At 37.1% G+C, this 14,900-nt stretch overlaps 1 protein-coding gene across 2 annotated transcripts in view; it reads right to left on the bottom strand.

Moving 5' to 3' along the window:
* Window positions 1–9,982, bottom strand: part of LOC128653467 (uncharacterized) — a 29,542-nt gene extending 19,560 nt beyond the window's left edge. For both annotated transcript variants that reach the window (XM_053706780.1, XM_053706781.1), the window contains exons 1-3: window positions 9,508–9,982; window positions 5,481–5,594; window positions 5,306–5,368 (exon numbers count right to left, since the gene is read on the bottom strand). In XM_053706780.1, the coding sequence (XP_053562755.1) occupies window positions 5,306–5,368; window positions 5,481–5,594; window positions 9,508–9,555 (225 nt within the window). In that variant the 5' untranslated portion in view covers window positions 9,556–9,982. The remainder of the gene's footprint in view (window positions 1–5,305; window positions 5,369–5,480; window positions 5,595–9,507) is intronic.
* Window positions 9,983–14,900: the final 4,918 nt, after the last annotated feature.

Below are 14,900 nucleotides of genomic sequence, written 5' to 3'. Positions count from 1 at the left end.
TCGGACTTGGAAGAGGACTGCTGTCGTTGCAACTTGTCAGCACAAAAGGAACGAAAATTAGACAGTTGCCGTGCCTTAGGCCTATTCTTATATTGCGGTAGGAAGGCGCCTTTCCCTCTGGTAACCGTAGAGATAATGGAGTCCAGCCCTGGACAGAATAAAATCTTCCCCTTGAAGGGAAGAGAAAGAAGTCTAGATTTAGAAGTCATATCCGCAGATCAAGACTTCAAACAGAGAGCCTGGCGGGCTAGAACCGCAGAGCCAGCAGCCTTTGCATTTATGTGAATAATCTGCATATTCGCGTCACAGATGAAGGAGTTAGCAATTCTCAGTGCCTTAATTCTCTCCTGAATATGCAAGGGGAGTCTCCACCTCAATTAGCTCCAACAGAGTGTTGCACCAGTAGGTAGCTGCTCCAGCAACTGCGGCTACAGCTGCCGCCGGTTGAAATAAAGCCCTGTATGTTGAAAAGTTTCCATTTTTTTATCCATAGGCTCTCTAAAAGAAGAACTATCCTCCAATGGGATAGTAGTATGCTTAGCCTTCGGCATGGAGCCCTACAAATCTAATTGAGAGTCAGGGACCGGGAATAATTTTTTAAAAGTAAACAAGGGGGAAAAAGAAGTTCCTACTCTTTCCCATTCGTTACTAATAATCACCTAGATTACGAGTCTTGCGTTAGCCTTAAAAAGCAGCGTTGAGAAGTCCCAACGCTGCTTTTTAACGCCCGCTGGTATTACGAGTCTGACAGGTACAGGTGTACCGCTCACTTTTTTTCCGCGATTTTAACATACCGCAAATCCTCTTACGTCAATTGCGTATCCTATCTTTTCTATGGGATTTTCCTAACGCCGGTATTACGATTGCTGGAAAAAGTGAGCGGTACACCCTCTCCTGTCAAGACTCCTACCAAATTTAAAAGTCAGTAGTTAAGAGTTTTATGGGCTAACGCTGTAACATAAAACTCTTAACTAAAGTGCTAAAAAATACACTAACACCCATAAACTACCTATTAACCCCTAAACCGAGCCCCCCCCCCACATCGCAAACACTTAAATAAAGTTTTTATCCCTAATCTGCCGACCGGACATCGCAGCCACTTAAATAGATGTAACTTAAATATAATTTAAATAAAACAAAATAAAATTACTACAATTAAATAAATTAATCCTATTTAAAACTAAATACCTATAAAAAAAAACTAAGCTAGCTACAATATAACTAATAGTTACAGTGTAGCCATCTTAGGGTTTATTTTTATTTTACAGGTAAATTTGTATTTATTTTATCTAGGTAGTTATTAAATAGTTAATAACTATTTAATAACTATTGTACCTAGTTAAAATAAATACAAAGTTGCCTGTAAAATAAATATAAACCCTAAGATAGCTACAATGTAACTATTAGTTATATTGTAGCTAGCTTAGGGTTTAATTTATAGGTAAGTATTTAGTTTTAAATAGGAATAATTTAGTTAATACTAGTAAATTTATTTAGATGTATTTAAATTATATTTAAGTTAGGGGGGTGTTAGGGTTAGACTTAGGTTTAGGGGTTAATAACTATTAGGGTGGCGACGTTGGCGGCGGCAGATTAGGGGTTAATACATTTAATATAGTTGCAGCGACGTTGGGGGCGGCAGATTAGGGGTTAATAACTATAATGTAGGTGTCGGCGATGTTGGGGGCGACAGATTAGGGGTTCATAGGTATAATGTAGGTGGCGGCGGTGTCCGGAGCAGCAGATTAGTAGTTAATTAATATAATGTAGGGTTCGGTGATGTCGGGGGCGGCAGTGTAATAAGTGTAAGATTAGGGGATTAGGGGTGTTTAGACTCGGGGTTCATGTTAGGGTGTTAGGTGTAGACATAAATTTACTTTCCCCATAGGAAACAATGGGGCTGTGTTAGGAGCTGAACGCTGCTTTTTTGCAGGTGTTAGGTTTTTTTTCAGCCGAATCTGCCCCATTGTTTCCTATGGGGAAATTGTGCACGAGCACGCTTTTCCAGCTCACCGCTACCATAAGCAACGCTGGTATTGAGGTGAGATGTGGAGCTAAATTTTGCTCAACGCTCACTTTTTAGAGGCTAACGCCGGGTTGAAAAAAACCTGTAATACCAGCGTTGTTTGTAGGTGAGCGGTGAGCTGGAACTGAGCGTTAGCGTAATCTAGCCGACAGTTTGCCATCTTAACTGGCACAGGAAAAGTCAGAGGAATCTGCCTATCTTCGTAAACCCTGTCTAATTTAGGGATCTTAGGCTCCTCAGGGAGTGTAGCCTCTGGAACCTCTAGAGTTGACAGAACCTCCTTTAATTAAAAACGCAGATGCACAATTTTAAATCTAAAGGAGGGTTCCTCCGCTGAAGGAGGTTTAGTAACTGAAGTCTCCGACTCAGAAAGTTCCCCCTCTGAAGCTACAGAGGTTAACTCATCCTCGGATAGCTGGGATATAGTAGCTAAATCTGACAAAAATTTAGATCACTCTAGGTCAGGAGAAATATGTTTAACCTTTCTCTTGCATTTGTTAGAGCGAGGTAAGGCACTCAGGGCCGCAGACACCGCCGATTGTAACTGTGCGCTAAAGTCCTTTTTAACAGTGCTAAATTGGGATCTTCTAAGTAAGTTTTTAAACGGTTTTAAACTGGATTTGTATATCAGTATCTGTGCATCTTATTCTTTATAGTAGTGTTTATTACATGCAGTTATATGAAAATTACATGCAGTTATATGAAAATTTTAGTTTCACAGCACAACCTGTAATACCAGCTAGGTATTACAGGTTGTGCTGTGAAACTAAAATGCTTGCGTTACAGCCTATACCGACACGATCCATACCGCGCTACCTGAGAGCAGTAGTTATGAGTTTTGTGTAACAAAAATATTTCACAAAACTCATAACTAAAATGTTACAAAGTACACTAACACCCATAAACTACCTATTAACCCCTAATCCACTGCCCACCCACATCGCAAGTCGCGATAATAAATAAAATAATTAACCCCTAATCTGCCGCCCTCAACACCGCTGACACCAAAATAAAGCTATTAAGCCCTAATATGCCGCTCCCCGACACTATAATAAAGTTATTAAACCCTAAACCTCCGACCTCCCACATCTCGCAACTAAATAAACCTATTAACCCCTAAACTGCCGGCACCCCACATCACAAAACACTAAATTAAACTATTAACCCCTAAACTTAACACTCCCCTAACTTTAAATTACAATATAACTATATTTAAATAAATAAAAACTTACCTGTGAAATAAAAATAAACTTTACATTAAAGTATAAATTAACCTAACCTTACTATTCTAATAAAACTAAAAAACTACCAATTAAAAAAAATCTAAATTAAAAATTTAAAAAAACCTAACACTATGAGAAAAATTAAAAAAATTTAAATTACAAAAAATAATAAACACTAAATTACGAAAAATAAAAAACACTAAACTTACAAAAAATAATAAAAGAAATTTTCAAAAATAAAACAATTACACCTAAGCTAATAGTCCTTTAAAAATAACCCCCCCCCCCAAAATAAAAACACCCCCTAGCCTACAATAAACTACCAATAGCCCTTAAAAGTACCCTTTTGTAGGGCATTGCCCTAAGTTAAACAGCTCTTTTACCTGTAAAAAAAATACAAAGTCCCCCCCAACAGTAAACTCACCACCCAACCAACCCCCCAAAATAAAAAAACCTAACTCTAAAAAAATCCTAAACTACCCATTCCCCCTAAAGGGGCATTTGTATGGGCATTCAGCTCCTTTTCAAATGGCCCAAACCCTAATCTGAAAAAAAAAAAAAAAACACCCCTACCTACTTAACACTAACCCCAGAATATCTACTCACGGTTCCTGAAGTCCGGACATCCATCTCCATACATGTGGCAAGAAGTCTTCAACCAGGTGGTGACATCTTCATCCATCGCGGGGGCGTCTTCTATCTTCACCCCAGTGGAGCGGCGAAGACATCCAGCACGGAGTGTAACCTTTATATGGTCCCCGCCGTACACTGAAGGGTACTTTTAAGGGCTATTGGTAGTTTATTGTGGGCTAGGGGGTGTTTTTATTTTGAGGAGCTTTTTTATTGTTATAGGGCTATTAGATTAGGTGTAATTGTTTTTTTCTCAATAATTTATTTTATTAATTTTGTAAGTTTAGTGGGTTTTTTATTTTTCGTAATTTAGTGCTTATTATTTTTTGTAATTTTAGATATTTTAATTTTTCTCGTAGTGTTAGGTTTTTTTAAATTTTAAATTTAGATTTTTTAAGTGGTAGTATTTTTGTATTTTATTAGAATAGTAAGGTTAGGTTAATTTATAGTTTAATGTTAGGTTTATTTTTATTTCACAGGTAAGTTTATGTTTATTTAAATATAGTTATATTGTAATTTTAATTTAAAGTTAGGGGGTGTTAGGTTTAGAGGTTAATAGGTTTATTTAGTGGCGGCAATGTCGGGAAGCAGCGGAATAGGGGTTAATAACTGATTAGTGTCTGCAATGTCAGGGCGGCAGATTAGGGGTGTTTAGACTTGGGGTTTAGGTTAGGGTGTTAGATTTAAACACAACTTTTTTTTCCCCATAGACATCAACGGGGCTGCGTTATGGAGATTTTTACTTCCGCAATTGCAGGTGTTAGTTTTTTTTCTAACACTCTCTCCCCATTGATATCTATGGCGGAAAGCGTGCACAAGCACATCAAAGCAGCCCTTGGCTTTTGTGCGGTATGTATCTTAACACCACCATATCGCACGCACAAGGAGGCTTTTCAGTAACTCGTAATGGCAGCGATATGGAGAATGAAATAATGCAACTTTTTTGGCATTAGTTTTGCACCGTTTAGCGCAAAACTCGTAATCTAAGTAAATGTTAATAACATATATAACCACTATGAACTAATTTAAAAGCTCTCCAGTGAGGCAAATTCACTGTTTGTGAATGTTCCACTGGAAAACACGTGAACTGGAAAAAATCTAAATGCACAAGCTCTTTAAATTATTAGTTTATCTAGTCAAGAGCTAGACTTAAAAACTAAAACATTTCACAATCACAATAGCAGGTAGAGTAGAATTTACACTGAAAGCTAAACATAAGTTTATTAGCCAGAATGTAGAATTTCTGATGATTATATTGTGTAGTCTAAGGTAAAAAACTAGACAGTTTCATAATCAGCATGTCATTTGAACTAGATCTACAAACTATACAGACAACTCAACATTTTAAAAGCCAAGTTGAAAACAAAATAAGATTCAGAACTGACAGACACAGACAGATAAAGAACTATGTATTTGGGTCACTTACCACGCTGCCTTTCGCTATCCATTTAACTTGCATGTGACAATCAAGTATAGGTGCGCTGTCAATCTGTAAAACAGATAAAAGCTCATCAGAAAATCACGTGTAAAAGCTTGGAACCTTGTACACAGCAGTCATTTCCATCCCATGATAGATGCCCAATAACAATCTGTTTTCTTACCAAATCCTGTAGGTGATCAATATTTCTTTTCAAAGTAATGCCCTTACATTTTTCATCCGTTTGTTCAGTACCCGTAGCCAAAAAAAGGTTCATTAAAAAACACCACATGAAGACCTAAGAGATAGAGAAAGGAAGATGTTGATCTGGTTTGTCACATTTTTAAATATTCTCTCATTTTCTCTATCTATGATTATAAATGTGTATGGACTGTGACTATAAATCAGGGGCATATTTTGGCCTAGGCAAACAAGCCACTTGCCTAGGGCAGCAGATTAAAGAGGGCAGCACTTTTTTGTGACTATATGTGTAAGAAGCTTACAGTTATTTTAGAAGTATTATACAGGTATGTAATGAGAGATGTTGCCCAAGGAGGTGATATTCTATGGGTATAATAAGAGAGCTTACATTTTAGTGGTAACTTCGTTTTCGTAACTTTTCATTTATTTAGCTAACGCATATACATCTTATCTAAAGGATATAGAGGCATAACCATTTTATCTGCCAACTGTGTGCCCAAATGAAAGTTCAGCTCAAATGCATAGCCCCTGCATCACTCACAATGCCCTATTAACACATGAGATCACAGATGCATGACCAGTGCAGCCCCTAACAGCTATGTTATACAACCAACACCACAAATTAGGATACAGGGCCACTGTAACCTCTTTGCCCAAGAAAAACATCAGCTACCATTAGGTCACCAAGGCCCCAAGTGATATTTAGACACCTGTAGCCCCAGTTTTACAAATGTCATGCAAATGAGTAAACCAACTTTAACCAAATGTGATTTATGGTCTTTTTGACACTTGTGGAACTTTTCTCAAGGAATTTTATTTTGTTACTCTTCAATTTTTATATTTAGGTGACTCTCCCAAATAGCCTTATATATTGTACAAATGGATAAAAAATATATGTTAACCATAAGAGGGTGTAACATATACCCAAAGAAATGATAAAGTATATTGACTATTCAATCAATTATGTTACTGTTAGAAATCATTTTATCAAGTACTGGCACTCAATATCTCCAGTGATAATTCTCAGTGACACCTTCAGGCTGGAAACATTAATGCATTCTGAAATCCTGGCTGAAAATCAAAGCACTAGTGTGTGTATGAAATCCCTTGTATCCATCCCAGCTGATGTATATTCCATATTTCATCATTTATTGTCATATTCAGCCACTATTTATTTCTTTTGAATGAATGTGACTTCTTAGGGTACTGGGGAATGCCTGAGTTTTAAATCACTGGGGAAATCACAGTATACCAATACCAGCCTTGTATTTTAAGGTTTATTGTTTACCTAGGGGATATAGGACATTGGCACCACCCTCTGCTTCTATTGCTAACTACTGTAAAGGTAATAGATAACCCCCTACCCTCAGCTTCTATTGCCAAATACTGTAAAGTCTGTAAAGTTAATAGATAACCCCCTACCCTCAGCTTCTATTGCCAAATACTGTAAAGTCTGTAAAGGTAATAGATAACCCCCTACCCTCAGCTTCTATTGCCAAATACTGTAAAGGTAATAGATAACCCCCTACCCTCAGCTTCTATTGCCAAATACTGTAAAGGTAATAGATAACCCCCTACCCTCAGCTTCTATTGCCAAATACTGTAAAGGTAATAGATAACCCCCTACCCTCAGCTTCTATTGCCAAATACTGTAAAGTCTGTAAAGTTAATAGATAACCCCCTACCCTCAGCTTCTATTGCCAAATACTGTAAAGTCTGTAAAGGTAATAGATAACCCCTACCCTCAGCTTCTATTGCCAAATACTGTAAAGGTAATAGATAACCCCCTACCCTCAGCTTCTATTGCCAAATACTGTAAAGGTAATAGATAACCCCCTACCCTCAGCTTCTATTGCCAAATACTGTAAAGGTAATAGATAACCCCCTACCCTCAGCTTCTATTGCCAAATACTGTAAAGGTAATAGATAACCCCCTACCCTCAGCTTCTATTGCCAAATACTGTAAAGGAAATAGATAACCCCCTACCCTCAGCTTCTATTGCCAAATACTGTAAAGGTAATAGATAACCCCCTACCCTCAGCTTCTATTGCCAAATACTGTAAAGGAAATAGATAACCCCCTACCCTCAGCTTCTATTGCCAAATACTGTAAAGGTAATAGATAACCCCCTACCCTCAGCTTCTATTGCCAAATACTGTAAAGGTAATAGATAACCCCCTACCCTCAGCTTCTATTGCCAAATACTGTAAAGGTAATAGATAACCCCCTACCCTCAGCTTCTATTGCCAAATACTGTAAAGGAAATAGATAACCCCCTACCCTCAGCTTCTATTGCCAAATACTGTAAAGGTAATAGATAACCCCCTACCCTCAGCTTCTATTGCCAAATACTGTAATGGTAATAGATAACCCCCTACCCTCAGCTTCTATTGCCAAATACTGTAAAGGTAATAGATAACCCCCTACCCTCAGCTTCTATTGCCAAATACTGTAAAGGTAATAGATAACCCCCTACCCTCAGCTTCTATTGCCAAATACTGTAAAGGTAATATATAACCCCCTACCCTCAGCTTCTATTGCCAAATACTGTAAAGGTAATAGATAACCCCCTACCCTCAGCTTCTATTGCCAAATACTGTAAAGGTAATAGATAACCCCCTACCCTCAGCTTCTATTGCCAAATACTGTAAAGGAAATAGATAACCCCCTACCCTCAGCTTCTATTGCAAAATACTGTAAAGGTAATAGGTAACCCCCTACCCTCAGCTTCTATTGCAAAATACTGTAAAGGTAATAGATAACCCCCTACCCTCAGCTTCTATTGCAAAATACTGTAAAGGTAATAGATAACCCCCTACCCTCAGCTTCTTTTGCCAAATACTGTAAAGTCTGTAAAGTTAATAGATAACCCCCTACCCTCAGCTTCTATTGCCAAATACTGTAAAGGTAATAGATAACCCCCTACCCTCAGCTTCTATTGCAAAATACTGTAAAGGTAATAGATAACCCCCTACCCTCAGCTTCTTTTGCCAAATACTGTAAAGTCTGTAAAGTTAATAGATAACCCCCTACCCTCAGCTTCTATTGCCAAATACTGTAAAGTTAATAGATAACCCCCTACCCTCAGCTTCTATTGCCAAATACTGTAAAGGTAATAGATAACCCCCTACCCTCAGCTTCTATTGCCAAATACTGTAAAGGTAATAGATAACCCCCTACCCTCAGCTTCTATTCCCAAATACTGTAAAGGTAATAGATAAAACCAAATAATTGAGTCATGTTGCAAATGTAATTACCTACAATAAGTAAAAGTTACAATACATCGGGTTTTATCATATTCTTGGCACCTGGCTAGACATCTTAAAGTGACATGCATGTTTAAAGGGGACATTAAAGTCAAAATTAAACGGTTATGGTTCAGATAGTGCATGCCATTTTAAGAGACTTTAAAAAACAAAAAATACTCGGTTCCCTTGGTATCATTGGTTTAAAAGCATACTTAGATAGACTGAGTGCCTCTTTTCATTGTCTCACATGTTTTCAGCTAGTTCCAACAAGTTCATTGCTGCTCTGGAGCTGAATTTAATTATGTGTTTAACTTTGTTATATGCAATCAAGTGTACAATGATAAAAATGCTCTAACACAATAGAACATTTTCTTGTTGCACGTTTCGTTTACATATCTACCTATAGCAATATTGCTATATATTAATCTATCATAAGGGTATTTTATGTTTGTATTAATTTAGCTATCCAAACATATATACAATGATAAGAGAGCCAATAACATTTGAAGATCCGTCAGCCTTATCTAAATGATTTTATTGACTTTCACTCTTCGTCACAAGCCTTTTAACGCTGCAGGATAATCACAATAGAAGCCACGGGGCGTCAGCTCAGCAGTCTATTCCAGACCATAATGTAAATTATTGCATTGGGTTTGCAGTGCACATGTGTTATGGGACTAACTTTCATAATCGGAGCCTTCCCGTGCCTTATCTCTCTCCCACCACATAAAATCGCACCCGGGGCTTGATTCAGAACCTACCTTTGTTATGTGCAGAATCAGATCCATAAATCCTCGGTTTCCCTGCATGGTTCTGATATTCCGTACAGGGCAGCAAATGGAACAAGAAGCAGAGTTCTATGCACTGTGGCTCTGACACAGCCCTCTCCTTTTATTAGAGTTTTGTTTGTGCAGAATCTTCCTGCTTGTGCTCCCCCTATCTCTCTCCTGCGTTCCCTGGTATAACTCCTGTTTTCTGGATATTCCCTTGTCTTCCTTTGCCTTATGTCACTTTTGCTCAGTCCCCCTCGGTGTCTTGTTCCTGCTGTGTCACTCTTGAGATCAGAGGTTCCTCTGTATTGTTTATTCTCAGATATCAAATCCCCTTCCTGGTCTCTCCGGTCTTGTCACTTAGTCCCTTTATTGCCAGTGTCTAGTTCTGCCCCTGTCCTATGCTGCTGCCTTATCACACCTGGCTACAGAGATCCCTACGCTTCCTCTCTGATCGGTGCCTGAGCTGATCTGCTGCGCTCTGTGATAGACCGCGGTCCTATTTATAAAGTTTAGCCTCAACCCTCCCACCCTCTATGAACATGTGCTTTCTGGGAAACCACCGAAGATGGAACAAGGCCAAGAAGCAACTCTCTCCCCCCAACTCTTTAACCGCAACATGCCTCAATACACAGGGTACCCCCACCACATTCACAATTATATGATTTGTCATAATTGATCATAGTACCGAATACCTATAGATTAACTACACTGTCAAATGCATGTTAGTTTATTAAACATCTGTCTTGAATCAATATATATATATATACGGTATATATATATATATATGTATATATATATATACGGTATATATATATATATATATATATATATATATATATATATATATATATATATATATATATATCAAATTAGACTTGCATTGATATATTGAAAACAGTCAATGGTACAACTCAATCTGTGTCGCCTTCTAGAGATATGCAACATTATCTGCATTAGTAAAATAGTGCAACGCAATAGAGGCACCTGTGTATACAGAACTGTAACTGAGTGTAATATGAGTGCAACAGAACATGCTGCAGAGCAATAGGTGTCTGTGATAAAGTGCATATAATCTTACCCAAAGTAACAAACATGCATGAAAAATGGTGCTGAATAGATCACGTGTGTTCTTTTATGCAAAACCATATATCAAAAGTATAAACTGTGCCTTCTCAGTCTTATATGCAAAAAAAGGTATCAGATACCTGGTGCAGAGCAGCCAGTGTCTATAATGTACTTTTTAAATATAGAGCAATATAAATCATTAATACTATGCAAGGTCTAGATTGGTATGCAGTGTCTGACATGCAGGTTTGATCTATGCAGGACAATATACATTAGCAAGTGGTGCAGAGCAGCCTGTGTGTATCTGGTGCGGTTTTGATATCACAAGTATCTGACTATCTGTGGTTGTACTTCATAAAATGTATTTATCTCCAAAACTGACAAGTATCATGACGCAGAATGAATTAGAAGTATCATAAGAATGAATTTAGCAATTTAAAGCAGATTTATTTTATTATTCAAGTAAAATGCATAAACTGATCAACAGTGAGAGCATAGTATGACACATTTAATATAAGCATGTGCAATGTAAATTAATGAGGAATAAAGATGCAGACAACTAGCCACATGTCACTCTGTAACCACTTAAACCTCATAAAAGCTGTTAGAACAAGGAAGTAGTGCACAAAAACAGAGAAATGTGTGTGTATTACCTGGGAAGTGCAAAGCAATAATTCAGTTTCAACTCTTGAATAATTAATCTCTCACAGTTTATGTAAATGTGAAATGTCTAGTCTTATTTCCCATAGTAGGAACAAATTAAAGTATAGAAACACAGACCTTGACCATATATTCTTTTTTTATGGGCTGCAGTACAATCACAGTCTGAGCCTGATGTCATTTCTTACTTGGGCAGTACTTTCAGAACAAGCTAGGTTCCTATCTCCTGGCATGCGCTGCTTCCCCAGAGCAGAATGGGAGCAAACTCCACTAACCACAAGTACAAACAAAATGTGATTAGAATAAACTCACACATTTAGGCAACAAAGAAGATACAAAAAAAAACAAACAAACAAACATTTCAATTAAATAAACATTGGGACATTTCAAATAACTTAAAGGGATAGGAATGTCAAAATTAAACCTGCATGATTCAGATAGAGCACGTAATTTAAAGGGACATTCAACACTTCCCTTAAAGGGACACTGAACCCAATTTTTTTCTTTCATGATTCAGATAGAGCATGCAATTTTAAGCTACTTTCTAATTTATTCCTATTATCAATTTTTCTTTGTTCTCTTGCTATCTTTATTTTAAAAAGAAGACATCTATGCTTTTTTTTATTATTCAGAACTCTGGACAGCACTTTTTTATTGGTGGATGAGTTTATCCACCAATCAGCAAGAACAACCCAGGTTGATCACCAAAAATGGGCCGGCATCTAAACTTACTTTCTTGCATTTCAAATAAAGATACAAAGAGAATGAAGAAAAGTTGATAATAGCAGTAAATTAGAAAGTTGCTTAAAATGTCATGCTCTATCTGAATCAATAAAGAAAAAATTTGGGTACAGTGTCCCTTTAATATTATTTGCGCTAGAAATATAAGAACTGAAGATCCGCCTGCAGTATATCCCTCCTGCCATACCGCTTTGCTTCTGTAGTAATCACTTTCGTAACTTGTGTAATACCGGGTAAATATGGCAGCCGGACTCCCCCCACCGTTACGTAGCTGCCTTCTTCTTCAAATCATCATCAAATCAGAATGCAGTCCTAGGACAGAAATTGCACGCGAGGATCTTCGGTTCTTATATTTCTAGCGCAAATAATGGTAAGGGAAGTGTTGAATGTCCCTTTAAGACACTTTTAAATTCACTTCTATTTTCAAAAGTGTCTTGTGCTTCATTCTCTTAGTATCCCTTGTTAAAAAATGAATACGCACATATCATATACTAGTGGGAGCTGCTGCTAATTGCCTGTGTTCTGTTGAGAACTGCAATTCATGGAAAACTGCAATCTGATGTCACTTCTGGTAATTCCATACATCTGAATGGTCCGTGTCCAGTTACTGTCAGGATTCACAACCAATCAGATGGGCACTGTAATCGCCTATCTTCACTATCTATTTTGCCTCCGCCTGGGGGGTTCAAGATGTCACTTTCCAAGGTTTACTTGGGGTGTATGCCAGAGGATTGGCGGTGCGCCTCCCAGACAGAGGCAAAACAGATATTAAAATAGAAGACTCACCGGAAGTGACGTCAGATTGCCGTTTTCACCTGCACACATTTGTCTCTTGTGATTGGCTAAATAGATATTTTCAGCTTCCTGTAAGTAGTGCAATGCTGTTCCTTCAGCAATGGAAGAGAATGAAGAAAATTTGATAATAGAATTAAATTGGAAAGTTGTTTAAAATGGTATGTTCTATCTGAATCATAAAATACAATTTTGGGGTTTACTATCCCTTTAAAGGATCATGAAAACGAAAATGTGCCTTTTTATGATTCAGATAGCACATGTGATTTTAAACAACTTTCCAATTTACTTTTATTATCAGATTTGCTTCATTCTCTTATAATTTGCTGGAAAAGCAGCTATGCAATACCGGGAGCTAGCTGAACACAACTGGTGAACTAATGATAAGAGGCATTTATGTGCATTGCTGCTCCTGAGCCAAACCTTGGTATGCTTTTCAACAAAAGAAAGCAAATTAAATAATTTAAGTAAAATTTAAAGTTGTTTAAAATCACATGCTCTTTCTGAATCATGTGGGAAAATATTTGGGTTTCATGTCCCTTTAATCACCACTTTATACAGACAAAAGGAGAGCCTGTATTAACTGTTTTGTTGTAGTGTCTATTACATTGAAAGCCAAAGTGGATGTTATTTTTTACAGCTTTTGGCCAAAATAGTTATAAGCACAAATGCCTCCCCATTTTTGCAGGCTATAACTAAAAAAAGTGAACTAAATTATGTCAGTTAATCTAAAACACACAGGAAACCATTGATGCATCCACACTCCTAGTTTATGCTGTCTTGTTGTGAAGAATTGTTCTAAAAAAACTGCCGTTTTATATACTTTTGACAAAAATGCAAATTAGGCATCTTAATCTATCTCAGTTTCACATTTCAGACAACATAATGTATCTGTTATTATTAGTAGGCAGATACAAAAACCTAGGCACACAATATAAAAATAAAATAAACTTCTTAAAGGGACACTAAATCCAATTTTTTGTTTCTTTCATGACTTTCTAATCTACTCCTATTATCAATTTTTATTAGTTTTCTTGCTATCTTTATTTAAAAAGCAGGAATGTGATGCATAGGAGATGGCACATTTTTGGTTGAGAACCTGGGTTATGATTGCTTATTAGTGGGTAAATATAAGCCTCCAATAAGCAAGCGCTATCAATGGTGCTGAACCTAAAATGGGCTGGCTGCTAAGAGTTACATTCCTGCTTTTAAAATAAAGATAGCAAGAGAACGAAGAAAAATTGATAATAGGAGTCAATTAGAAAGCTGATTAAAATGTCATGCTCTATTTGAGTCATGCAAGAAAATTTTTGGGTTCAGTGTCCCTTTAACCTATTTACTTTCAGTTTCGTAAAGTAGAATATATTTCTGTGTCCCTATTGATGCTGGAATCTGACAGTGACAGTGAACATAGGCTGGATATGCTTCTATTCCATTATATGATGTATGACATATGTATAACATATGCTTCTGGTTGCCTTTACCACCCAATGACAACACAGGAATATAAACTCCACCAGGGGGACATTCTTGGCCTCTTGGGACCTCACTACTTTAGGGGCAAATGTGAACAAGCACGTAATGCACTCAGGGATCAACAAAGTGTCACTTTAACAATCAGTAATTCAATCCTTTTATCCTGCAAATAAACCCCACTCTGTACAGTGAGAATTAACAATTTGGCATGAATTGGGTTAATAGTTTCAATGTCAGAAATCTCGCAAGTTTTCAAAAACCCTGATTTTACAGAGTACAAACTTTGTAAAGCCCACTATTGTAAACAGGAAAAGTTGCTACCACTTTTGCAAGATATTAAAGGGACAGTCATTTCAAATTTTTATTGTTTAAAAAGATAGATAATCCCTTTATTACCCATTCCCCAGTTTTGCATAACCAACACGGTTATATTAATATACTTTTTACCTCTGTGATTACCTTGTATCTTAGCCTTTTCTGACAGCCCCCTGATCACATGACTTTTTATTTATTATCTATTGACTTGCATTTTATTCAATTAGTGCAGTGTATGCAACAACCCACGGACGTGAGCACAATGTTATCTGTATGGCTCACATGAGCTAGCACTCCCCTGTTGTGAAAAGAAAATACAAAGTAATGTGATA

The sequence above is a fragment of the Bombina bombina genome, chromosome 3, assembly GCF_027579735.1.
Source record: "Bombina bombina isolate aBomBom1 chromosome 3, aBomBom1.pri, whole genome shotgun sequence".
Taxonomy (NCBI): Eukaryota; Metazoa; Chordata; class Amphibia; order Anura; family Bombinatoridae; genus Bombina; species Bombina bombina.
The sequence above is the reverse complement of the archived record's forward strand: the minus strand, read 5'-3'. Positions and strand labels throughout refer to the sequence as shown.